Source organism: Bubalus kerabau, chromosome 3 (genome assembly GCF_029407905.1).
Source record: "Bubalus kerabau isolate K-KA32 ecotype Philippines breed swamp buffalo chromosome 3, PCC_UOA_SB_1v2, whole genome shotgun sequence".
Lineage (NCBI taxonomy): Eukaryota > Metazoa > Chordata > Mammalia > Artiodactyla > Bovidae > Bubalus > Bubalus kerabau.
In genome coordinates, this window is record NC_073626.1 from 98,018,844 (window position 1) to 98,045,623 (window position 26,780).

Below are 26,780 nucleotides of genomic sequence, written 5' to 3' on the forward strand. Positions count from 1 at the left end.
AGCAGTCCAGAGCCACTTGTCCCAATCCGAAGCCCGCTTTGCCTGACCCTGGGGTTCAGTCCCGCCGCCTACAGGTCGGTAAGATTGACAAGTAAGTCAGGGCCTGGCGGGCGCTGTTCCCCAGGCCCCGCCCCTCCGGCCGCGCGCCTGCGCCTTCCGTCCCCTCCGCCCCGCCCCGCGTCTCCCCCGCCCGCCAGGTCGCCGCCACCGCAGCCGCCCGAGAGGAGCTGGGGGAGGACGGTGGCCCGCGAGGTTCGTCGCACACAACGCGGCGGCGATGTCCGCGAGCCAGGCGGGAGCCGCGGCGGCAGCGGCGGGGCCTCGCGCACGGCACGGCGGCCTGGGCTTCGGCCTCCCTCCGGTTCCTAGGAAGCGGGCCGACGGCCAGCGCGGCAGCAGCAGCGGCAGAGACGGAGGCTCCGGCGCGTCTCTCTCCTCCCCTTGAGCCTGAGCCGGGGGAGGCCAGGCGGCCCGGGTGGCTGGAGAGGGGTCCGCTGCCCGAGAATGGGAATTCTCTTCACCAGGATATGGAGACTGTTCAATCACCAGGGTGAGGGGCTCGGGCCGAGCGCGTACGGGTGGTGGAGAGGGTCACCCGTGGCCGGGTGGGTGGGTGGGTGGGGGTCTCCGAATACTTCCGGAATGTGGGCGCTGCGGTAGCGCGCGTTCTCTGCGCTGAAGTGCGGGCTGTTGCGGCTGCGGGCCTGGGGCTGGTCGATCCCACTCCCAGCTCGGGAATGGTTCCCGACTCGCTGCCCTTTTGTCTTAGGAGACCTTCCTAAGAAATCCATTCCGCAAATACACCCATTGCTCCGATTTCTGTTGGGAGTGGAAAAGGTCTCTTGTCCCACGTTCGACGCCCCTTGAGTGGCCCAACCTGGCTCACGTTTCCGTCCTTCGGCGATTGGGTTTGCACACCACGGAGAAGTACTAGGGTTCTCTGGGATGAAGGTTATAGGTTGTGGCCCCAAACGCACCCCTGAGCGACCGAGGATTGCAGAATGCGGAAAACATGAGAAATCTCTCTTGACTTAGCCAGTACATTCAGGTTTATGAGCCTTCCTTGCGCCTCCACCTCCCCGTTCCTCCCCCCCTACCCCCCCCCCCCCCCCCCCCGCCTTTGGAAGATTCTTCTGCATCCTAAGTAGTGATGGTCCTCTCTCCGTTTGCCAGATTTGTATCTGTGTTTAAGGTTAAGCTTAAGGTCATTTTCCTACTCGTGTTTCTTGTTTCTTATTTAAGTAGAGGTTTTTATGGCTGGATTTAAAATATTAAAGAATCACTGAAAGCACTTAAAAATCATAACCATGTGAAACATCTGTTAACTGTAAGTGACTAGTAAGTTACCAGATATGGAGTGTATTATCATAAAGAGATGCTTAAGTTCATCTAAACTCAAACATTACCTTGAAATACATATCAGATTTATTGACATTTGTTTAAAAAATAAGTGTAAAACTGGGGGAAAGAGGATGCAATTGTAACAAAAAGACAACACAGCCATTAAGATACAAAATAGTTACTGGTGTATTTTCATTTGTTTTTAACTCAAGTTGGGTGATTCATCATCCCGGCTGTCAATAACTTTGTGTTTTCCTCCTGTGAAGCTGATGTTACTGTCAAAGCCCAAAATTTTCCAGTAAAGACATAAATGACATACAACATCAACAACAACATCTCTGGTGGCATCTATTATGTGCAACCGTCCCTGCTTCCTCCTTGGTGATCCAGCTGCTCCTACAAGAAGGCAATGGGAAGGGAACAGAACTGGAACTTGTGATCTCCAGTTTATCTTTTAAAAAATAAAGATGATAGTGTAGATCTCATGATACTAAATGGAAGAGCAACATTTCAAATGATTTTCAAATGATGCGGAGAATTTTCATGAACTGGAGAAAGCCGCTTCTAATATACACTGTCTCTAGCTAGCTGTTTCTGTTGAGAGAAGGGTGAATAGAAACCAGTCACTTAACCTTTGTCCATCTGGGTCTCACCTAGAGAGAGTAGCAGGATATCTTGACTGTATGACCATGGAGCCCACAAATCCTGAAAACTTAATCTGTAGGTCTTAAGAATTGAAACTTAACATTGCCATGATACTGGTGGTACTTATAGTAGATAGTCTATTTTAATGTTTAAATCCGTAGTTTATATTATTTTTAGCAAAGCTAATATTTCTACTCTACTGTGAAATTTAGAAAGATTGTTAATTGATCTCTAATCCTGCAAGAAAAATTAGATATCTCCATGTTATATTTTGAGTCAATGATAAAATTGTCTCTGTTAGTGAAGACAGAATTCGAACTTTGCCAGCAGCTACTTGACAGTACTAGATAATGATGTGTGCTTTGTTACCACTAAAAATCACTGAGTCGTGTTCTTATTACCTCTATTATGTGGTAATTTTTGACTGGACCTTTTTTTTCAGTATTGGGAAATAGTAAGACATTAATGAAGTTCTAAAAATTTAGATGTCAGCATTATGAAAATATGAATAAACTATTTCCTGTTAAATGATGTGATTGTCTTATCAGCAGGGTCACTTTAAATCTATCAGGTACTTGTTGGTCTTTTAGTTGTGTATTAAACTTTGTTTTACCTCCAGAAGATGCAGAACACAGTCCTATGTTCTTTTCACATAAACTCTTGGAAGGAAGTTTTGAGGGATAACAGAATTTGCTATGATGATGAAACAAACTGTGTGATATCTCCATCACCCTTTAGACCAGCTTTTTCAATTTAAGCTTAGTTAGGTTGAGTACATAGTGAAAACTAATTGTATATTGCTCAGGCTTGGAAACCCAGAGGTTGCATTTACGTGATACTTTAATAGGGTCAAAAGTTTGGCTTAGATGCTGTTGTATATATCATTTTTTAAAGTTTCTACTATAGAAACTTTGAAGTAGTTTTTTGAAGTAGTTTTTCCTTTCTCCTGAAAATAGGAAACTGAGGTACTAGTGGAATGATTTTCCTAGATGATGCAACTAAGTACTGCAGAAATATTTTGCTGGCCTTAAAGAAATGACTGGCATCGGTTTTTCATGTGAATTCTCCACCCTCCCCACCGCCCTGCCCCCATCCCCATTGCTGTTTTTCAGTTACTAAACTGGAAGTCTTGACAACTTTAGGGCTTGGAAGAGTTGCCACTAGTACCTTTTGGTATAGAAGGGCTTATGATCAGAACTCCATTTGTTCATTGAACAAGTATTTTGAACACCTGTTTTGTGCTGGGGTCTGTTGTAGAGGGCTTCCCAGGTGGCGCTAGTGGTAAAAAACCTGCCTGTCAATGCACGGAGACAAAGAGATGCAGGTGGGGTAGACCGAGAACAAAACAGACAAGACCCCCTGCCTTTATGTGGGGAAATAAGCTAACTTTGTCTTTATGGATAAAATAATAGCAGTTAATATTGACTTGCAAGGTTAGGGTCTGTGTGTTTCATGCAGCTAATTTAGTCTTCACTTAATTGATTTACTCTTAATAAGAACCCTGTGAGCCTGATAGGCTCCAGTTTTTAAGACAAAGAAACATTAGGTAATTTGTTTCAGGCATTACAGTTAAAAGTGATAGAGCTTTGGTGCTAAGTTGCTTCAGTTGTGTCTGACTCTTTGCTGCCCCGTGGACTGTAGCCCACCAGACTCCTCTGTCCATATGATTCTCCAGGCAAAAATACTGGAGTGGGTTGCCATTTCCTTCTCAAGATTGAACTTGAGTCTCCTGCATCTCCTGCATTGGCAGGTGGATTCTCTACCGCTAGTGCTACCTGGGGAGCCCTTTTAGATTGAGACTTTAACCAGGATCATCTAGTGCCTGAGTTGGTGCCCTTGAAACCTAACAAAAACTTCTTTGTATAAGAAGGATTCATGTTAGATAAAAGGAAGAACTTTTAGACTCATGTGAACTGTGAAAGAAGTTATGAAGTTTCCTCATGGGGAGCATTGTTTCATTCTCCTGATTAGCTCACAGAAAAGGAATGATCCATTGTGAATGAATTCTGTAGAAGCTGCCAGTGCCACAGGACCTGGTGCTGGGAAAGCCACCTCTGCTTCTGTTGTTCTTTTCATTGTGTGGGAATTCAAACATGTAAACGAGCACCTATAGAAGCTGAGTAGCCAAAGGGGTGAACTGTACCAGTTATTAAAACTTTAGCTCCAGACTCACCTTTTTTGTGTGCTCTGTGCATACAGAGCTGGGTCCTTAAACACTAGTCTTTTAAAGGCAGGGTGTCAAGCTTTGTTGGTAGGTGGCACTGCAAGAGGAGGGGGTTTTCTTTCTGGATACGATGTGCCTCTCAGCAGGCCCTCTCCGGCTCCGTGCAGTGTGGACGCCTTCTCCAGCCGCTGGCTCTTGCACTGTCTAGTGGTCACAGCAGCTTCCTCTAGTACCCACTTCAGTTGGTTTCAGAATGGAGGTCCTCCAGGGAAACACTTCCCAATGAACAGCTTTCCCCAACATGCTAGAGGGAGGATTTCCAGAAAGATCCACCGGCGAGTCCACACAGCTACTTCTCTGACATTCAGTGAGCCATGGCCAGGCCCTCAGCAAGGTCTGCATCTCAGTCCTGGGGAGTTGTGGGGAGAAGCCCTGTCTCAGTCCTGGGGTGGTGAAAGCGCTGTGTATTGTCATTCCTTTAATCTTTATTGTTACTTCTTGTTAGCCAGTCCCTCATTACTCCAGTCCTCTGGAGTAGTTATTTTCAAGTTCAAATTGCTATGTGGTTTCTGTTTCCTAATTGATCTCTACTTTTTTCATGTATAATTGTTGCTTTTCATTCAGCAAAGTTTTTTGTCCCCCTCCCCCCAACCCCGCCCCCAGCTGAAACTTCACTACCATTGCTGCAAGTTGCAAGTTTATTTTCAAACTTTGTTTTTTAAATTGATGATGCTTGTAGATTTTGCAAATTGAATTTTTAGTATAAGGGACTTTATCGGTTATCTCCCTTCTAACCTTTATGTCTTCCAATTTTGATTTATTTATTCATTCATACTTTATTAAGTACATGATTTACTCTAGATTCTGTGTTAAGACCTGTGAAAACTATAGTATACCTGACAGAAATGGGACTTTTTGTTCTTGTGAGACAGAATCCTTGGGACTTAGTTTGGATATGAGGTGAGAATGAAAAATCAGGGTGACTCGCAGTTTATCTGCCTTAGTATTTGTGTTTTCTAGCTTTGGTATGATTCACAGAGATAGAAGTTCTCCAGGATAACGAAGACTTTTTTTTCTTTGCTTAATTTACTGACTGGTAGTTGGCAGGATATATATTGACTTTTAGAACCTGTTAGTAAATAGAACTGGTAGGCTGCCTGAGTATATCAGAAGGAAATAAAGAAGGGAAACAAGCATTTTGATGACAAGAGTCAAGTATTGATTGGGAGACTAAAGCCCAGGTGATAATGCAAAATTCCATCCAGGTACTGTGACAAGTGTACGGTTGTTTGGGCTTATCTGAAAAACTGCAAGAATGCTGTGGCATAGATACTCTAAAAGAAAAATCATACTAAGTAGTAAACTTGTCATAAATCACATGCATCAAAGCATTGAAACAGCCAAAAGTTTTGTTACATTTTCACATGATAACTGTCTCTTGTGTACACATTGTATTTTAGGTTCTATGTAGTATTTGTTTTGAAGTGCATTGTAACACTAGCTGGAATATGTGTTTTTCATAGAAGGCTCTTCTATCCTGGTAGTGAGAGAAACAGGTTGCAGTGGTGAAAGAATCTAAGGCTATTCAGAGAAGGCTGATGATTAGAAAGTGTGAATAATCTAACCCTATAGTTGGGGTAAACCAACTCTTCAGCTTTGACTTGGCACCCTTATCTTTGAGCCCATTGCACAATGATGTCTTAATCTTATAGTTCTCACTGTGACGCACATGCTATACCTCAGACTTAGGAAGCTATTGAGAATAGCCATGGTGCTTTATTGTAAAAACACAGAAATTCAAATAGAGAAAAAACAAGTCTTGGGAGGGAGTAGATATAAGTTGGTATTGAACGTGACTTGTGGGTGTTAGAGATGATGAGGTGAAGGGCCTCTGGCTCGTGGCCTCGCTGGACTGTCCTGATCTTAAGACTGAGCCACAGAACGTGGGGCTCCCCAGAGGTTTTCTGAATTCTGCGCATGTTTGACGGAGAAGGCAATGGCAACCCACTCCAGTACTCTTGCCTGGAAAATCTCATGGACAGAGGAGCCTGGTGGGCTGCAGTCCATGGGGTCGCTAAGAGTCAGACACGACTGAGCGACTTTACTTTCACTTTTCACTTTCATGCATTGGAGAAGGAAATGGCAACTCACTCCAGCGTTCTTGCCTGGAGAATCCCAGGAATGGGAGAGCCTGGTGGGCTGCTGCTGTCTATAGGGTCGCACAGAGTCGGACACTACCGAAGCGACTTAACAGCAGCAGCACGTTTGATACGAGATCCTTTTTTCTTTTTAAAATATTTTAGCTACTAAAAAACCTTCATGTGTTCAAATATGTTAGCTTGTATTTCCTTGATTGACGTTGGAAATCTGCTTTATGTCTTAAGAGTTTGGGGGCATATTTGCATATTTATGCTTTTGTAAGTGATGGTTATTCACTGAGTTTGTAAAATTAGTTAGAAGAGGGAGGTTGTTTCCAGTATGGAGAGTGGTTTGAGCTGCTCTTTACTTCATCTCTGAATATCTCTTGACACTCTTTTCTCCTGTTTATTTTCTACCACACCAGGCATGAATTCTCACCCTGTATCATCCACTATGCCTTCTCTCCCTAGTGTGCTGCTTTTATTTCTAGGCACTAGTGAAGAAAGACTTAACAAGACTTTACATCTTTATCCACCAAATCATGTGACCTAATTTCGTCTTATTCTCTAGTTCATTCATTCAGTGGCTTGTAAAAGACATTGTATCTTGAAGCTGTTCACCCCATCCTATCTTCCACTTGTGTCAGGAGAAGATGAAATCCCACTGTGAACTTCTTGTGCCATCTGCTTTATCTCAGTGTATGTGTGTTATTGCACGATGGTTGGTTCACAGTAGTTTGACTTTATCAAGTTCATCTTGTGGTCAGGTATGACACAGAATCCTTCTTTATTTTTTTTTCTTTTTTTGCTTAGTTAGTCTTTCCTCACAGAAATGGTAGAAAATGTGTTTGAAATCAAGAAATAAGTCCTATAGGGCATGGCTAAATTAAGGAGACCACTTTAAAAACAAAACCAGGTAGGGTTTTCCCCTAAAAGCAGTTACCCTAGGAGGCCAGATAGTTTTCTACTGATAAGTCCTATTGTTACTTTTTGAAATACCTTTTGAAACTACTTTTAGAATTTTTTTTAGAGGCATATTTTAAAATCATCATTTAGGGATCACACCTCATTTAATAATGAAAAGGTAACACTCATCTTAACTGCTTTTTACCTTATGACCGAGATGATACCACGTGACTCCCCTCCCCTTTTAAAATCAAATTCATCTTCAGGGGTTAAACGGCGACCATTGGGAGTGTTCAAAACAGTGTGTCTCAGGCTCTGAAAGCAATTGCAAGAGAAAATTGCAAAATATTTTGAAAAATGGCAGCATGGTTAGATTAAGTGTTTAACCACCTTTAGGGACTAAGGACCTTGCCAGAGATAGTGCTATTGTATTTGTGATCTCTCTGTGTAAGATTCATATACACACACACACATTTTTTAGTTACTGTGTAGTTATGTATCATAGATCCTTGCCCAAATTTGTATTGGTTTTGCCCCTATTAATTTTGTACTATTTTTAGAGTACCATTTCTCTCATTGGTCAGGGTAATTGTATTTTCTTCTTGAGTACTGGCAAGTCTGTCTAAATTTAGTGCTGCAGCTAATACAAAGAGGTTAACAAAATAACGTTCCTAAAACTTAAAAATAAGCTGATGTTTTATTAATTATATTATTAAAAACTGGTATTCTATTCAAGTGGGAAACTAAAAACTCACCTAAGTCAGAGGTCAGAAAATAGCTCATTGTGAATTCTGCTGGTATTAAAATGTTTATAATTGCTAGTATTACTAGAACTGAAAAAGATATCTGTCATCAGAGAGGAAGTGCTCAATTTGAGGACATAGAAAAATGTAGAGTCAGGCAAAATTGCCATGCCATTCAAAAACTTCCCGGGTATAAAGGTCCCCTGCTCCAAGGACTCAGTAATCTGGCCCTGTTCAGGTGTGACCTTCCTGTGAAGATGGACTTGCCACTGCCTTTCTAAAACTCCTTTGAGGAAGCCCATGCTTCTGATTTTAATCCGGTCACCCTGTAGTTTTCCTCAGGAAGAAACTCCACTTGTCAGGTAGTTCTCATTTTCTCGGTTCCTTCACCCTAGTCATCTCTAAAGATGAAATAGACTGGGCCCTGCATTTTTAAAATGACTTTTAAGAACCTGTTTTGAGGAGCATGGTCATGTCACTTTAGGACTCTAGTGGTTCTAAGCTGCCTGCTCTTCAAAGATACGAGTGGCTGGACAAAATTGATTTTATTAAAACTTTCTGGGATTTCCCTGGTGGTCCAGTGGTTAACACTGCACTTCTACTGCAGGGGGTGCAAGTTCAGTCCCTGATTGGTGAACAAAGATCCCACATGCTGTGAAACCTAAAAAAGAAAGCACTGGCCTGCTAAAGTATATTATTTAAAGCCATATTTTTTTCTGTTTACTTGATCTTCATATTTTTGTGTAACAGGAAGTACCTATATAACATTAGAAATTCCTCTTAATGGTAAGTGTTGTGTTTGGAAAACATCTACCACCTGACTGCAAAAGCTTTCTCTTGAAGAGCTCCTTTATCCTTAACATTTCTTATTTATAGAATGAATATTAATTCAGCATTTATTATACCAGAAAAGTTGCGGTTACCAGGAAGTACCCTTGAAGGGTGCCTCATTAAACTGAGATGATTAGTTTCATGTAAATCATTATAAGTGCTCTGTTAGAGGTGTGGCAGAAGAGCAGGAGAAAGTGATTTTTCTTGGGAAGCTATACCTGAAAGATTAGTAGGAATTCTTGAAATGGAGAATTGGAGATGATAATTCCAGCACAGGCAAACACCATGAATAGAGGTAGAGAAATGTTTGCTGTGGATGTAGGTAGCAGCTTATGTAGGAAGAACAACTTGAACTCCAGCTTAGATGCCTGATGGTCACGGTGAGGGATAAAGCTGAAGCATACTCATTTGGGACTGGCTTTGTATACAAGGCTTAGAACTTGTACTTTGCTTTCCTGTCAAAGTGGAGAGCCATCATTTCATTATCAGCTTTATAGTGTAGAAAAAGTATTCAAGAAACAACAGGAAGATGGATTGGAGATAGTCCAGTTAAGTACAGTAAGAGATGAGGAGGACTGCAGCTAGGACAGTGGGGAGGAGGTAGGTTCAGAATATATTTTTGAGGGAGAGTAGAACTTGGTGACACATTAGATGTTGAGGTTGAGGGACTCCAAAGGCATCTGAAATAATGGTAATACCGGTAAGCAAATAAAGTAAGATAGAATCAGGAAAAGGTTTGAAAATTGGGTTTGGGGATGTTGTTGAGGGGCACTGTATCTATCCACTAAGATTGGAGCTTAGGAAAGATGTGGGAACATGGATTAGGAACTGTCTTTCTTGGTAGTGGGCACTGCCCAAGTGCTGTCGTACTTATACAACCCTGAAAGATAGTATTGTCCCTCCCTGTTTTACAGTGAGGAAGCTTAGGGTTAGAGGAATAAGTCATTTGCTCAATGTCACACAACCACATGTGTTTTCCCATCTTGCTTCTGTTATCTGTTGCTGTGTAACAAGCCAGTTCTCCTAAATTTGATGACTTAAAGGAATTATTACTATCGCTAATGGCTCTGTGAGCTCACTAAGCCCAGCTAGGAAGTTCTGGCTTGGGGCTCATTTGATTACAGTTGGATGACAGCTAGAACTGGAGTCATCTCCGGCTCCACCTGGCTGCATATCCAAGGTGGCTTCTTTGTGTGTCTGCCATCTCAGAATGGTTAGAACAGCTGAGGGCAACTGTGCGTCTCCCGGGCTTCCTCACTCATGTGCACAACAATCCTGGGGTGGTCGGACTTGTTACCTGGTATCTGGCTTACTCCAGGGGGAGTTGTCCAAGAGCTGGGCAGCAACTGCAAGGTGTGAGATGATCCAGGTGTGGAAGTCACACAGTCACTTCTGCATCTTGTTGGTTAAAAGCAAGTCATCGGACCCGCCAGGATTTAAGGGGGCATGAATATCCAGACCATCTTTGGAGATTAGCTTCCTCCATGCGCTACTGTCTTTGGGAGTCGTTTTTAGACTGGATGACAATAGATGGGCCCCAAGATACCTTGCTAAAATGTGAAAGGAATGCAAGAAGACAGCATGAGTGTTTGAAGGAGGACCCAAGGAAAAGGAGTTGGTGGAAAAAATAAATCAAGAGACAGAGGAAGAAAAAGTTGGAAAAAGTGATGCTGTAGAAGCCAAGGGAGCAGAGAGTCCCTGCCACCATAGCCATAGGTCCTTACATTTGATTAGAAGGACCCTGTGGTTCACATGTGCTCAGATACTTAGAGATGCCTGCTGACAGCAGCTTTAAAAGGCAGCCCTTTTTCTCCCTGCCATTCACCCACCTCACCTGTACATACCCCATTAATGCCTTAAATTCACATTTAGAATTTAAGTAACTTAGTCCAGTGTGAAACATTAACAAGTTAAGTCTTACATAAATTGTTGTGATTGCATTTGGAATAGTTGACTGAGAGTTGGCTTCCAAGGAGTGGAAAGAATGTAGTACTTCTGGCTTCCTAGACAGGTGAAACTTATCTACGCAGAATGAGGGGTTAGACCAATAATTCTTCTCTTGCTGTGATGCTCTTCTGAGTTACAAGAAGGAATAAAATGCCATACACTGAATTATACCATGGCTGAAAAGAGTAGATGAAATGGGAAAATTTTTAATTTTTGATTAATAAATCAGTTTGTTTGTTTTTTTTCCAGAGCACAAAGTTATCATTGTTGGGCTGGATAATGCAGGAAAAACTACCATCCTATACCAATTGTAAGTACTAACTAGCTAAAAAATTGTATTTTTTGTATATAGTTACTTTCTCTGCCTGAGTGATACTTAATTAGCGAAAGCAGTAAAAAATTTTATGGAATCCACATTACTCTGTAAGAAGGCAGGTTGGCCATGAACCAGGAGCCCAATTTAAGCAACTGCTTCTAGAGAGCTAGAACTTTATAAGACGTTGAGAGTGTTGTTCAGTTGTTTGCTTATAGAGAGCAGACAAATATTTGTTTCTGTAGTTTCTTGGAATGAAACTACAAAGTGTTCCAGCTAGTCCATTACCTAGTTCCACCGCTGTTTGAACTCTTCATTCACTCTTTTTTTTTTGAAGTTTCAAAGAGCTTTATTGTTTTCATACAACACGTGATAGTGATGTATTTCAGGTTTTACCAAAGTGTGGCATCTTAAAATTAGGGATGGTTCATATCTACGATTCCAGAAATATAGTAGTTTTTTCAACATAAAGAGTCCAGTGTGTGTATTTGTTAGTATTCTTCTGAACATAATTTATTTATGTGTGGTGGTGGTGGTGGTGTTTAGTCGCTAAGTCATGTCTGACTCTTGCGACCCAGTGGATGGTAGTCTGCCGGGCTCCTCTGTTCATGGGATTTCTCAGGCAAGAATTCTCAAGAATTCTTCCAGAGAATCTTCCCAACTCAGGGATCAAGCCTGCGTCTCCTACTTTGGCAGGTGGATTCTTTACCACTGAACCACCTGGGAGATCCTACACGTGTGTGTAATATATGTATAATATGTAGTATCCTGTTTTTATTTATTTATTTATTTTTATTTGAAGTACAGTTGCTTTACACTGGTATGTCAGTTTCTGCTCTGCAGCAAAGTGAATCAGCCATACATACATATAACTCCTCTTTTTGGATTTCTTTCCCATTTAGGTCACCACAGAGCACCAACTAGAGTTCCCTGTGCTATATATACAGTAGTGAACCCTTTGTTCACTCTTAATAAACCTAATGGAAAGGGGATATTTGGGTATAAAATATAAAAGGAGGTTATGCTGATTTATCCCTTAGTTGAAAAATAATCAAACAATCTAGTTTCTTTGCTGATTGTGATATATTTGAACTTTTCCCCCAGTTCTATGAATGAAGTTGTGCATACGTCCCCAACAATAGGAAGTAATGTAGAAGAGATAGTGATTAATAATACACGTTTTCTAATGTGGGATATTGGTGGCCAAGAATCTCTTCGTTCTTCCTGGAACACTTACTATACTAACACGGAGGTATGTTTCTTAATATACTAAGTCTTTTGTGAATATAATACTTGGGAAATACTTTCTAGATATGAGCTCTTAAAGTTATCTTTTTGAAATATCACAGTATATTAATATTACTATAAATAGACTTTAAACATAATGGAATCTTTAATTCCCTCTTTCAGGGTCATTGTTCTGTATATCCAGTCTCACTGAACTGTAAGAAGAATTGGTGATTGATTAGTCTGATTTTATACTGATCCCAGAGCTTGTCTTAAATAATTGTTTTTCTAAAGAACTCCATTTCATAGTTTGTAACTTCATTTCTTTAGTACTATTTACTTGTGTCTGTATAGAGGAAATCCGAGTTAAATGAGGGGACTGGTGGTTTGAATCCTTGTTCAATAATTTTACTGTGTATTTTCTTTTATGCAATGCAATTGCACATTAAAGAACTCTTTTTATTATAAAAGTTTAGATATATGTTTTATTTACATATTATTTGCCAAGAGGAAATTTCTGACATTTGAGATCTTTACTGTATAGACCTTGTAAGATTAAAGGCTATGACATTTGTTTTTGTAGTGCTGGTTATAAGTTAGTAAGTCTCCAACTGTATATATGGATGAGGCACTATTAAATGTCTCTAATGACCTGATTCCCTAACACTCTGTTAAGAATTTGATCATGTCTTTTGGAGAAGGAGGAGTATATATATGATTAGTATCCCCATATAAAATGCTGCATGTATTGTAAATTCATGCCAACATCTTGAAAATCAATAGCTTTATTGAAAGGTTTAGAGTAGGACATGTCTTAGAGCAATATAACCACATATCAGTAAAGTCTCAATGAGAGAAGAGGTCAAGTAGCAGTTCTCTTATCCATCTGCATTGTGGTTGATGAAATCTGAAGAATAGAAAAGATCCTGAAGATTAAGTGGTTTGTTTGGAAATGCTAGTTCTAAACAATATTAGTGCATACTAATAATAGGCAGTCAAAATTAACTTGGGCATAACCAGTGCCATCATAAAGTGACTATACCTGCTCCTGTTTCCCTGGTGCCTTTTGGTGCTCATGGAGTTGAAGGAGGGGCCATTGTAGCTCAGTCCTGCACAGCTCCTTTATGAGTGTTTGCATCTTCTGATGCTGGTCTCATCAACAGTTCAGGAAAGAGCTGAACTGATTGTGCTTGCAGTAGCAGGGACCACTTATATAAGGAAGAGGGCATGGTTTTAGATACAGATTTATTCTTTAAATTTGTTGATTTTTTTTTTTGAAAATTAACTCTCATATTACTTTATTCTCATGCACCTGCCCTTTTAGATTTTTAAATTGACATTAATAAATAGTATCTGTCTAGAAGTAACTTAAATTTTGGGCCATAATATATTTTTGTCTTACGGACTTACAGTGCAAATAGAATTAAGATATTAGATATTAATTAAGATATTATAGAATTAAGATACTAATTTAGAAAACATGTTATATTTTGCTTAGTTTATTAGCAGAACATTCTAATAGAATGATGACATCATATTGTCTTTTGTTTTCTCTTAAAAATCAGTAAATATGTTTGAATTAAAGATTAGACCTTTAGGCTTCACAATGTATAGTGGGTATCTCTGGTTTTCAATAATACTATACCATAAGGTTCTAATTTCTTGATAGATGTTAGACTGTAAATCAAATACATACTTGATAAATTTTACAGATAGCAAATTATGTAATCACTAATGACTTTTTTTGTAATTATTTTAGTTTGTAATAGTTGTTGTGGACAGTACAGACAGAGAAAGGATTTCTGTAACTAGAGAAGAACTCTATAAAATGTTAGCCCATGAGGTAAGTAGGATTCTGGCATTAGATGTGTGTTGGGGGGATATTTCTATCACATTTTTTACTTTATATTTTCTCATGGGGATGCTATTTCAGATTTTCGGAAAAAATTATTTAGCTACTGAGTTTGTAATTTTGACACTTTCCAATTAGGAAGTGTATCTGAAAGCAGTAGAAAGATTGTGGAGTCACTTGTAGATTTTTAAATCCATTTATCTTGAATAAATTTGGTTTAGAAGTTTTCCTGGACAAAAAGATCTAAAGTGGCTTTCATTTTTCATTTTAAATTGATTAATCATACAGAGGAGTATCATTAAGACTTTACAGCGTCTTATTTCTAAGACACACAGCAAGTTCTGATGATAACTTAGTTATCTGACTAGTACTTAAATTTGTTGCCCTTTAGTCTCTGATATTTTTCCCTCAGCTGAATAAAACTATGTAACTAGCCACATTTTCTTAGCCCTTGAGAAATATAACTGTTAACATAATTTGAGAATTAAATGGACTGAATAATATAGTCAGTGATGATAATAGTAACTATAAAATCATATATTATTTGTAATAGAGTTGTACCTCTGTGTTAGCAGTTTTGTTTCTAGGATGCCTGTAGGTACCAAAATCCAAAGATGTTCAAGTTCCTTGTATAAAATGGTACAGTATTTGCATATAACCTATGCACATCCTCCTGTATACTTTAAGTCATCTGTAGATTGCTTATAATATCTAGTACAGTGTAAATGCTATGAAAATATGCAGCAAATCCAAGTTTTGCTTTTTGAACTTTCTGGAATTTTTTTCCCTGAATATCTTCAACTTGAGGTTCATGTGACTGCAGAACCCATGGATAAGGAAGGCCAACTGTAGTGGCATCTGATTATTTTCACTTGCCTTTTATCACAGATGTTACTTTCTCAACTCAAAGGTGGTAATAGAATAGTAAATACTTGAATGTGTTGTATAATTTTTATTTGAGTGTAATTTTAAGGAAACTGGGATATCTTTGTAATGACGTTTTATATTAGTTTTAATACTGATTCAATGGCCTCCTTTTGTGATTTTTGTTAAGAATTTTGGTATGTTTCACATGTAAGGAAACTTGGTGAAGTAGTTATGTAAATTGGAGTTTCTGTTTTGCTGGTGGTGGTCATATCCACCAAGATGCTATTTTGAACTGATTCTAGCAGCTGTTAAATCTTTGGAATTTTTAAAAAAAAAAAATTCATCTTGCCTTTGTACATGTATTTAACAATTTTCAATTCTAGTTTGAGAAAGAGTAAACAATAAAAGAGGCATGAGCTAAGGATTTTTAAAATTTCCCCTTTGCATTTTACAACAATGCATCATTCTTCAGTTTTTACCAAAGAGTTGTTCTATTGTTGTTTTATGAAGACTTTAGAAAAAGAAAAATAAGATGCAAAATGTATTTGTCTCTTGACTATATTTTTTACTCTGTTAACAGGTAGCCTCCCTATTTGATTCTTACTCTAATTGGCCAATATGTAGGACATCAGTATTATAAAAAGTCCAGAGAGTAGGGCTCGAACAGAGTTGTTGGATTTTATGAGTTGAGTCATTAACTTGCATAGATAAATTAACCTCGTCTTTTATGGATTAGCACACTGAGGCCCAGTAGTTTATGTGACTTGATGAGCTTTTGAATTTAAGCATTCACATCATTCAGGCTCTTCGCTAGCTGCTGTTGAGTCACTTCAGTCGTGTCCGACTCTGTGCGACCCCATAGACGGCAGCTCACCAGGATGCCCCATCCCTGGGATTCTCCAGGCAAGAACACTGGAGTGGGTTGCCATTTCCTTCTCCAATGCATGAAAGTGAAAAGTGAAAGTGAAGTCGCTCAGTCATGTCCGGCCCTCAGCGACCCCATGGACTGCAGCCTTCCAGGCTCCTCCATCCATGGGATTTTCCAGGCAAGAGTACTGGCGTGGGGTGCCATTGCCTTCTCCACTCTTCACTAGGAAAAATAGTAAAAGCCAGAAATAGAGCCTAGCTGGAAAGTGAAAGAAGGGATGAGATTACCAGAAAAGAAAGGAATTATAGGTGAAATTGGGAACTAGAGTTAAGTTACTTAATAGGGTCAGGAAGAGCCAATAGGCAGAGTTCTGGGGAGGAGCTTCCAGCTCAAGGATGAGAATTTGTGAATGAAAAACAAATTCCGACATGGGTTAGTCAAGTGCTTCATGCATACCACAATAAACAACAGTCTTCTTATCATCACCAGTAATGATTCTGTGTATTACAAAATACAGAACTAGAGCATTTAAATACATTTCTGAAAGCTTCATCTTAAATGAAGCGCAAAAACATTGAAACTCATGAATTTTTTTTTAAATTCCAAAGACGAAAGAATAGATGAATTTTATTTAGAATGACTCAACTTCTAGTAATTATCTTTACAAATGGAGTTTGAGAAACAAATTGACAACTATATATGGCATATAGACAATGCTAATAAGTAAATATGTCTGTGTGTGCTACTATTCATTTCCTTGACTAAACTAAAATCTATTTTTAGACTCTTAAGAACAGAAGTCTGTGGTATGGAGCAGAACTTTTTCAAAGTGTTTAAAATGGGTGATGTACAAAAGATCACCACTCTTTACCTTGTACTTTGACCTCTTGTTAAGTCAAGTAACAGCCTTAATCCAGTGTATCTCTTTTCTACTATTTAGCATAATGCATACTTTGTTGTGAGGTTATTTTAAGAAAAAGTAAAGGAAGACGTAATTTTCCTCTTTTCCTAAATATTTAAATGTAGATAACATAGCTTAAAAAAAAATCAAGAACCTTAAATAAAATTTGAGCCTTTAATATCTAGAAAAATTACATTCAATATGGGTTTTTTTCTTTTTTTTTTTAGATATTGCAGTACCTGGCTCTATTTCTTAGGTTTTCCAATTTTCAGTCTACGGGCCTCTCCAAATAATTTTGTTACTAAAAGTGATGAATATAGGTTACTTATAAATAGCATAAACTATGTGTCCTAACTTGTGCCAAATATTTCTGTTGTCAAGTATTTCTAAAGTTTGTTCCTTGAACATGCCAGCATTACTTGGCATGACCTATATAAAGATTGCAGCACATGCTGGCAAGAAGAGATAGTGAAACCTAAACGATAGGAAGATAGGAATTAAATCCCATGGAAAGTCCATCTACTCAGTGATTCAGCCATATATCAACTATTGATAACTATTCCATTTTCCAATTAGGATAAGAGAAAAAAAATTCATATACTTGATAATGCATATGAGCACTAGTTATAGGTCATCCCTTCAGCTTTTTGCCTTATATAAATAGGCAGGTGATCTGAACTATAGGTGAAAAATTGAATTGGAATTCTCTTGGGGGAGGGGTAGTATTTTTTTTTTTTTTTAATTTATTTGAAGGATAATTGCTTTAGAATATTGTGTTGGTTTCTGCCATATATCAGCATGAGTCAACCATAGGTATACATATGTTCCCTCCCTCTTGAACCTCCCACCCCATTCCACCTTTCTAGGTTGTCACAGAGCATGGGTTTGAGCTCCCTGAGTCACACAGCAATAAATAGGAACTCTTAGAACTTAATGTTTTCAGAGCAGTGGTCCCTGACCTTTTTAGCACCAGGGACTAATTTTGTGGAAGATGATTTTTCCACAGTCCCGCGGAGGGGAAAGAGATGGTTTCCTGATGATTGAAGCACATTACATTTATTGTGCACTTGTATTTCTATTATTATTACATCAGCTCCATCTCAGATCATCAGGCATTAGATTCCAGAGGTTTGGGACCCTCGTTCTAGAGTATCCCTTTCCTGACCAAGTTATTCAGGTAACTCTGTCCTTATCTGCAGTACTGTAGTGCCGTCCTGCAGAGGGCACTGTAACTAAGTCAGTCTCATTGTTTATGTAAAGCATGCAGCAGAACTCCTTTTAACCAAGTAAGAAATTTACTACTTCTGTTGTTTGTTTACTTCAGAAAGAATGAAAAGCCATCGAGACTCTATTCTAGCAAGAGTAAAATAATATGGAACAATGCTTTAAACCTACTAAAGACTCTTCCTTCAAACACACAAACACATGATTGAAACCAAAATATTCTCACTGAGATCCCTGAAAAGAAGATGGCATTTAACAGAGCTGGGAACACTTGCAGACATAGCACCAAAACCTTAGTTTTCTCTGTATCTCTTAAAATATATAGGCAGAGTTTTATGAGAGTTCAGTCCACTAGTTGAGTGGATCCATCATGGTTTCTTAGCCCAGTATTTACGAATGGACTTTAGGATATTTGTGAACACCCTAAAATTGTACAAAAACTTTTTTGGGCGTATATACATACGTACATTTTTATGAGGGAGAAGTCCATAACTCTCCTTAGATTTACCAAGGAAGCTCCACCTAAAGTATAGGTTGGGCAAGAATTTTGAAAAGCTCTTGAGTGCCACGCTAAAGAGTAATTAGGGTTGGGGTGGTTGTTGTTTAGTTGCTAAGTCACATTTGACTCTTTACAACCCCATGGACTTAGCCCACCAAGCTCCTCTGTCCATGGGATTTCCCAGGCAAGAATACTGAAGTAGGTTACCATTTCCTCTCCAGTGGATCTTCCTGACCCAGGGATCAAACCTCTGTCTCCTGCATTAGCAGGTAGATTCTTTACCATTGAGCCACTTGGGAATCCTGGGGGAATGGTTAGACATGTATTAAATTGGAAGATGCGACTGTTAAATAGAGCACATAGGACCATAAAAATGTAATCTAGCACTGTAAGAAATATGTAAACACATGCAAGTATAGATTGATTAATTTAAATGTGTTCAGTTTGATGTTTACTTTCCATTATAAGAGCTGTGAGATACTTTTATGTAAAGTAGTTGAGACAATTTAGGTTACACAGATTATCGTATATAATCTGTGAAGCTGGAAAGTGTTGAAAAAAATGAACTGACCTTTACAGTTTTGTTTGCTTTTGTAGGACCTAAGGAAAGCTGGATTGCTGATTTTTGCTAATAAACAAGATGTTAAAGGATGCATGACTGTAGCAGAAATCTCCCAGTTTTTGAAACTAACTTCTATTAAAGATCACCAGTGGCATATCCAGGCATGCTGTGCTCTTACTGGCGAGGGGTAAGATGTCTTCTTCATGAACATGTATTTAGCTTTAAAACATGTATTTCTTTTAAAAATCAAATATTTAAGGTTACCATGTACAGAACTTTGTGAGGGAGAGATGTAAGACACAGTCCACGCAAGTCAGGAAATAGTTCCTGCACTGTCGTTGAGACTTACATTCTAAGAAAGGAACTGGCACTTGCTGAGTATGTCCTGTGCCTTGTGTGCTTTCTATAGCGTGTATCATTTATTCCTAACAGTCATGTAGACCAGTTATTTTAAATTCATGTTTCATGCATAAAAAAGCTGAAATAGAAAATTTGCATGAGGGACTAGTTTGCAGATATGCTATCAGTGTTGCCAAAAGGAAGTTCCTGCACTTCAAAAAATAAGAGAGTTGGAATTGGAGAGAGTGTGGCAGAAGGGTCCTTGGCCCTGGAGGGAAGGGTGGTGCCTGCAGTAGAATTTTGCCCTAGTCTAATGCTCAGGGGTGAAAGGATTTCAAGCAGTCAGAGCTTGTCGGCATTGTTATAGGTAAGATATAAAACATAATGTTATATGAGGCATAGCTGCTGCTGCTGCTAAGTCACTTCAGTTGTGTCCAACTCTGTGCGACCCCATAGACGGCCGCCCACCAGGCTCCCCCGTCCCTGGGATTCTCCAGGCAATAGCTGCTGCTGCTGCTGCTAAGTCGCTTCAGTCGTTTCTGACTCTGTGTGACCCCATAGACGGCAGCCCACCAGGCTCCCCTGTCCCTGGGATTCTCCAGGCAAGAACACTGGAGTAGGTAGCCATTTCCTTCTCCAATGCATGAAAGTGAAAAGGGAAAGTGAAGTCGCTCTGTCGTGCCCGACTCTTAGCAACCCCATGGACTGCAGCCTTCCAGGCTCCTCCGTCCATGGGATCTTCTAGGCAAGAGTACTGGAGTGGGGTGCCATTGCCTTTAGTGTCAATAATTCAGTATTTGGTTTACCCTTCTCTGTGACCTTAAAAAGAAGGGAATTTCTCCCACTGCAGGTAAATTCATGTCTATGCCTCAAAGCTTCTGCCCTTTTCTAACACCTGAAGAACCTGATCACCAAATTTAAGAACTAAATTGGAGATGAAGCCGAATCTTAGTGAAATAGAAGGCACCATTACCTGATTACAGACATTTGGAAGAGCATAGTTATTAGAATCTCAAAAAAGCAAATCTGTTCATTAAAAAAAAAAAAAAATCAGACAACACCGACTATCCACATACTCATTTAAGTAAAAATATCTTCTACATAGTTCTTTGTTAAATAGTTTATATACATATATACATATAGGATACATATATAGATATTGGTGTATCTTTATTTGTATTATCTTTATCAAAAGTCTTAAAGCAAAAGCACTGATTATAATACTAAATCCAACAACAAAGATAAGTGATCTAGGACTGATAAAAGATTTAACTTGTATACTTTGAGTAATTGTGTGGAAAATATATCATTAGTTAGGATACATATGAATTCTGGCAGTTTTAATGTGTTAAGAACGTTACTTATTAAATTAATTTTTGTGGCAAAATATATATAATATAAAACTGGTAATTTAACCATTTTTAAGTGTACAATACATGGGCATTAAGTACATTCACAGTGTGATACAGCCATCACCCCCCTCTATTTTGAGTTCCAGCAGTTTTATTTTTAAAGGGGGACATCAGCAGATGATGCCATCTTTTCAGTTTTGGGTTTATGTGGTCTTCCATTTGCAGGAGTTAGCAAATGGAAATGTTTGGTTTAGGGGAAATGTTGTTTCCTGTGTAATCTGACCACCTTAGTCTTGGTTTTAGTATTGGTGACATTTAGACTCGCACCTGTCATTTGCTCACCTGCCTAAGGTCAGGCTCCCTCTGAAATATGGGAAGGGTTCTGGTCCTAGTACTGTGAAGATTAGATAATGGATATTAAATGCTCAGTGCAGTCTCTAGTTTGCTCTTAAGTAACTCCTGTACCTTTAACAGTGTAGAATTAATTAATTTACTCATTTTGTTATTGTATCATTTCCTGTGAGTAGTTGAAAGGTAACAAATTAATAGGGAAGAAGTATGGGCCTATACCAAAACAATCGTTTATTTACTTCATTGCCCTCTTTTCCTTCTTATTTCTATTGTCTTTACATTTTTAGACTTAGGCACAAAAATCTGAGTTCTGGCTTTTTAAGTATTAATATGGTAGCATTGTTTCTCGTATCTGTAAAACCTCCTCATAGATATTGATTGATGCTTCATAACAGTCCTTCATTTTGTTATATTTCCCTCTTGCTAAATAAACATTTAGATTCTTTTACCATAATAAGTGTCTCTTTCTATATTTTGGATTATGCTCAATTACGCATTGTTCAATGATAACTGGTGTTAGTAATATGAGATTTTATTTCCTTCAGATTTTTTTGATGTATAGATGTCACAAATACTACACACATACTTGGTTTTAATAGCTGCTATATATTAAATATCCTGCCATTTCTACTTCATTTATATTGTGAGCATTTTGTGATATTGTAAAACACTCTTTGAAAGGAATTTTTTAATACATCATCATATGAATGTTCCATAATTTGTTAAATTTTTTCTCTATTGTCAGACATCTAGATTTTACTATTTCCTATTAAAAATGCTTTCATGAACAGTAATAATACATAAACATGTCTTTTATCTTTTTTAGGATATATTTCTAAAAGTAGAAAAAAAGGGTAGAGTGTTGGTATTTTAAGCATTTTTGATACCTCTTACTAAATGACTTCCGTGAACATTCACTATGTACTTATTGAGCTTCTCTTATGTATCAGGCCAGTACTCCATGCACTAGAGACATAACAGAACCAAAAATGTGCAGTTGTACTGTATGGAAGTATAGCACCCACGCTGAATATTACTGATTTTTCTAATCCTTGTTGTTTAGATAAAAAATGGTATCTTCTTTTAATTTGCTCTTCATAGCTTTTTAGTTGAGAATTTGATCAAGATATTTTATTTTCTTTATAGATTATGCCAAGGACTTGAATGGATGATGTCACGACTTAAGATTAGATGATGTCTACTGACCTCTTCTCATAGACTTTGTGTAAATGAAGTGCTGGACTTTACCTGAAAGCTGCAAAAATTAATGGTTTAGATATATTTATAATAAACTGATTTAAACATTTAAACTTTTTCTATAAGAAGAAAAATTAAGACCACTTATTTGAAAACACAGATGAAGTTTCACCTTTCAATCTGCTTTCTTATTAGTTCCTTCCAAAGCAAGGTCTTAAAGCTGTGATTGACATTTTTCTCATAATGAATCCTCTCAGGACATTGTGTAGCCTGTGGTAAGTACAAAGGGAGAGGAAGACATTTTTAACTTTCAGAGCTTTATTATCAGTATAACCCTCCCTTGTTGAATGTTGTTCTCTTCCTGTTCCATTAAGTCAAAATACAAATCAGATACTCAGTTTCCAATATTTTAAAATGTAATTATGAAAAGTATTTTGCATAAGGTTGTGTATGTATTGTGTATATACCTCAAGTTCGAGTTAATGGCTTTGATTTATGTTCTTAAAGAAAAGCAAATAACACAAAAACTAATGCCCTTAGTTACAAACGTACTGGGATGAGTACTGGCATTGATGCTGAGTTTCGTTTTGTACTTCCCCTATGTTCTCTGTATTATACTAACCCACCCCCAAATCATTGAGCCGCTCTTTAAAAAAAAAAAAAGGAAAAAGCTTCACGTTGTGTCCCTAATTTTTTGTTGAGCAAATCACGTACATGGAAAGCTGTAATCTAGCTGAGTGGAGTATCTATTGTATTCTTAACTTAGTATTACTGGTGGACAGAATAGCACACTGAGCAGTTACCAGATTGCTCCCTTTATTGGACCTTATGCCATCTAAATTTACAGAGTGAATTGTTAATCCATTAATTGGCTGATCATTAATTGTGATTAAAATTATAAAGTGATTTTTTTTCAGCATTAATTGGAAACTGTTGTGTGAAATATGTCTACCAAGAGAAGTATCACACCATAAACATTGTCAAATAATTTAGCTACAATCTTCTTAGAGACCAAATCATATGTCAAGCATTTAAAGTGAATTTGAGATGAAAGGTGAAGCGTATTTTCTAAGCAGTGAAGATAATTTCTTAATTTGAAAATTTCTGATTTCTTATCTTAGGAGTTGAAATTATTTGAGGCTTTATTTGTGTCTAAGTTTTCTTTTATCATCTTAACACCACGTGAATGTATTGTTTGACAGTTATAAAATATGAATTTTTTTTAATGCTTTTAAGAATTTGGTTTAAAAATTGATCAACGTAATGTATTATTTTTATTAAGAAGTAACTTAGCCCCCAAACTTTTTATGTTTACTTGGGTATTTCTTTTTTCTGCATCTGAAAATCTAAGGTATTTCTGTTATAACTGTAAGCAAACTTATCCTAAATATGTTAAAACATATTCTTGGGTACTATGTTGGTATATCTTTCATGCCCTGAAAATCTGGTGACTAGTGCAAAACTGGTGTGTTTTAGAATATTCAAGGGAAAAAAATTTTATTTTATTTTATTTATTTTTTGGGGGGGGGGATTTTAATACCAGCCTTTTAAATTTCAAAGATTTTGATGAGAAATAGTACATACTATAATTATTGACAAAACTCGGAAAATTCCTTTCTGTAAAATATAAAATACTCGTTATATAAATCCAAGTCAGGCATGGGAGATCAGTGTTTAAAATTATATGTTATGTTTTGTTTTATGTTCAAAATGCAAGCATAACACTTTAATATTTGTCAACTTCCTTTTGAAAAGTAAATCCTAAATTACTAACTTTAGTTGTTCATATGGCCTCATACTTTTTCAAATCACTATAAGGAATTGCTTGTATATTAAAAACCCAAATCTATTTTTAGATGTTGCAGTGTCATCAGAAACAAATACTCTGTAAAGTAACCCAGCAAATCCACACCTTTTATCCTTTTTGCCTTTCAGTTTGAGTAATAATTTAGTTCCTTGGATTGCTGCCACATCAGTTCAACTGTATACCTGCACAGTCTGTCCTTTGTCATCAAGGTGTTGGCCAAAATTTAATCTTAATTGGATGTTTAAAGCGTGTCTTAACCTTGTTACAATTGGTGTAGTGATTGACATGGCATCATGAGAATGCATGTATTCTTATGCCACGTTGATAAAACATGCTTTTTTGGTTATATCCTACCCTCCAGGCCAAGCATTAGAAATGAGATGGGTACCTTTATTTTTGTTGTTTTAGTCGCTAAGTAGTGTCTGATGCTTTTGTGACCCCATGTACTGTAGGGTACCTTTATACTTGTGCATAAAACCAGAATTACAGCAGAAAGTTTTTTTTTTTTAATTTGTAATGTGAAAATACATCAAAATCATTTTAACAGTATTACTTCCAAATAACATGGAGCACCTCATGAATAGTCATATTGGCAATTTATATGTAGTTTTTAAGTGAAATTAAGCAAAGGGGATTGTTTTTGGTTTTTTAATATACTGCGTTTGGGTTAAACAAACATCTTATTTAGGGTTGTTATGCTCAACTTCGAAAAGAACAAAGCTCCATACCTCTGTTCATGTGACTGGATTTAAATATCCTATGTTTGATACTAATTTTGAAAATTGTGTAACTTCTGTCAATACCGTGATAAAAGGAACCATATTGCTAACTGCATTTAAATATGTTTAATTTTGTCATGTAGCATTTAGAAGGTATATCTTACACATTCTAATGAGGATCCTTGTCTGAAATTTTCCAGTTCTGTTTTCTTTGGCCCTCATGGATGGGCAAAGAATACATTGAAGGCTGGTGGTTTGGGGTGCAGAGGGAAGTGGGTAGGGAATATGACATTTTGCCTTAAGAATAAAAAAGTGCTTCACCTGCTGTCTGGCATTTTTAATGCAGGTAGTTAAAGTGATTTTAGAAGCACGGCATGAAATAGAAAGAGTTTCTGTTTTCTGGTCTTCAGGAAGTGCCTGGTAGGTAGTGACAGTGGGATCAGAGGAGTGCAGGGCACCAAGCAGAGGCAGGCAGTGCCTGAGACATGCTTGGCTCTTTTGTCTGAGTGTATAGCACTAAGGTGCCTAGAAATGGGATTCGACTGTCCCATCTCTTAGGTCCTTTACATTTCTTGCTGTGACTACAGCAACCACATACAGTACAGATAACCTCAGAATTTGTCTATATTAGTGTAAATAGAAAAACTGTAGACAACGTTCTAGTTTTCTCTGCAGGCCTTTTCAGGAATTTATCTGTCATGTTCTACTTTGTATATAGGGGATAGCAGCACATCCCAGACTATCTGTGAACTCTGGGGTTGTCTTCTCTCAATTGCCGAGTTGTATCCTGAAATGAATCCATCTTTCAAGGCTGAACCCTGCCACTGTCCAAGTATAATCTGGAACTTCTTGCTTTGGGATTGGCTTAGCTCAGCATCCCCTGCACTCCTTTCCCCATCAACAAAGATATGTTCTCTTGGTCCTGGAGATATTCTCAACTTTACCTATATCCATTATTCTCCAAACTCCTAGCCTCTAAGTTGGTTCTCTTGTCCTGTGCTATCCTCCACTGGCTTGATTCATTGATTTGCACTTTGCTTATTAGAGAGTATTGTCAGAGATGTTGAGTACATCACAAACTGGCTTGCTGTATGCACAGCACATAAATGCCTGCAGTAAAGTCCTTTAAATTATACTGTATTTAGCATTTTAATACTTCTTAACTTTAGCTTCTCACATTGAAAAGTAGATTCAGAAAGATAAGAGAAGTACCTAGACTGCCAGCTCCTTGAGCTGCTAGTTACATGTGAAAGGGATTAAGTTATATACATGTATTCTCTTCCCATTACCAAAAATGAGGTATGTGTTAAATAATATCAGTACAAATAATATGAGGAGAAAGACGACAAACCAAATCATATATGTAGTGTTTAATCTGAAGCCATCCCCACATCCTTAAAACCATAAACCACATCCCATTTTCCCCCCTCTTGCTTAAAGAACAGAGGTAAATATTAACTGTCTAAAGGAATTGGTAACGAGACACTTATGGTTACAAACCAAACCTGTTGAAATGAACTTTAAAAAACATCAGAATTATCAGCCATCATGTTTCGACACTAAATGCATATTTAATATAGAAAATAATTTTTTTAAAGTTCTGCTTATATAAAAATAATACTTCTATATCATGCTCCCACAAAGAATGTGTGATATTTAAGACCAGAATGGTGGAGTAAAGGAAAGAAAGAATTTAAAAACTTCATATACTAAAGAATGACTGCTTCTATTAAACCCTAAACTTATGTATGGAGTTATGAAGAAATTGTAACAGGATACAGTTGGGTTAATTATGCAATATATCTTACCAATTGTCTAGCCCTTGTGTATTGTTCTAAAAACTAAAGTTTGAATCTTTATGGTCTTGCCTGCTAGATATTATGTTCTTTGGTAGAGAATTCCCATAGTCTGTACTCAACAAGTGCCTAAAATTGATTTGTGTTGATTTTTAAGTCCATCTAATAAATTATATGTGTTTTCTATGGTA

General features: G+C 37.9%; 1 protein-coding gene across 2 annotated transcripts; it reads left to right on the plus strand.

Moving 5' to 3' along the window:
- Positions 1-26,780, plus strand: ARL5A (ADP ribosylation factor like GTPase 5A). 2 transcript variants are annotated; one of them, XM_055572580.1, is made up of 6 exons: positions 1-74; positions 10,965-11,025; positions 12,133-12,280; positions 14,015-14,098; positions 19,064-19,215; positions 22,217-26,780. In XM_055572580.1, the coding sequence occupies exons 3-6, from the start codon at positions 12,137-12,139 to the stop codon at positions 22,263-22,265; spliced, it is 429 nt and encodes a 142-aa protein (XP_055428555.1). In that variant the 5' UTR covers positions 1-74; positions 10,965-11,025; positions 12,133-12,136; the 3' UTR covers positions 22,266-26,780. The 2 variants fall into 2 exon arrangements, with proteins under 2 accessions (XP_055428555.1, XP_055428554.1); XM_055572579.1 differs by lacking the exon at positions 1-74 and adding an exon at positions 208-550.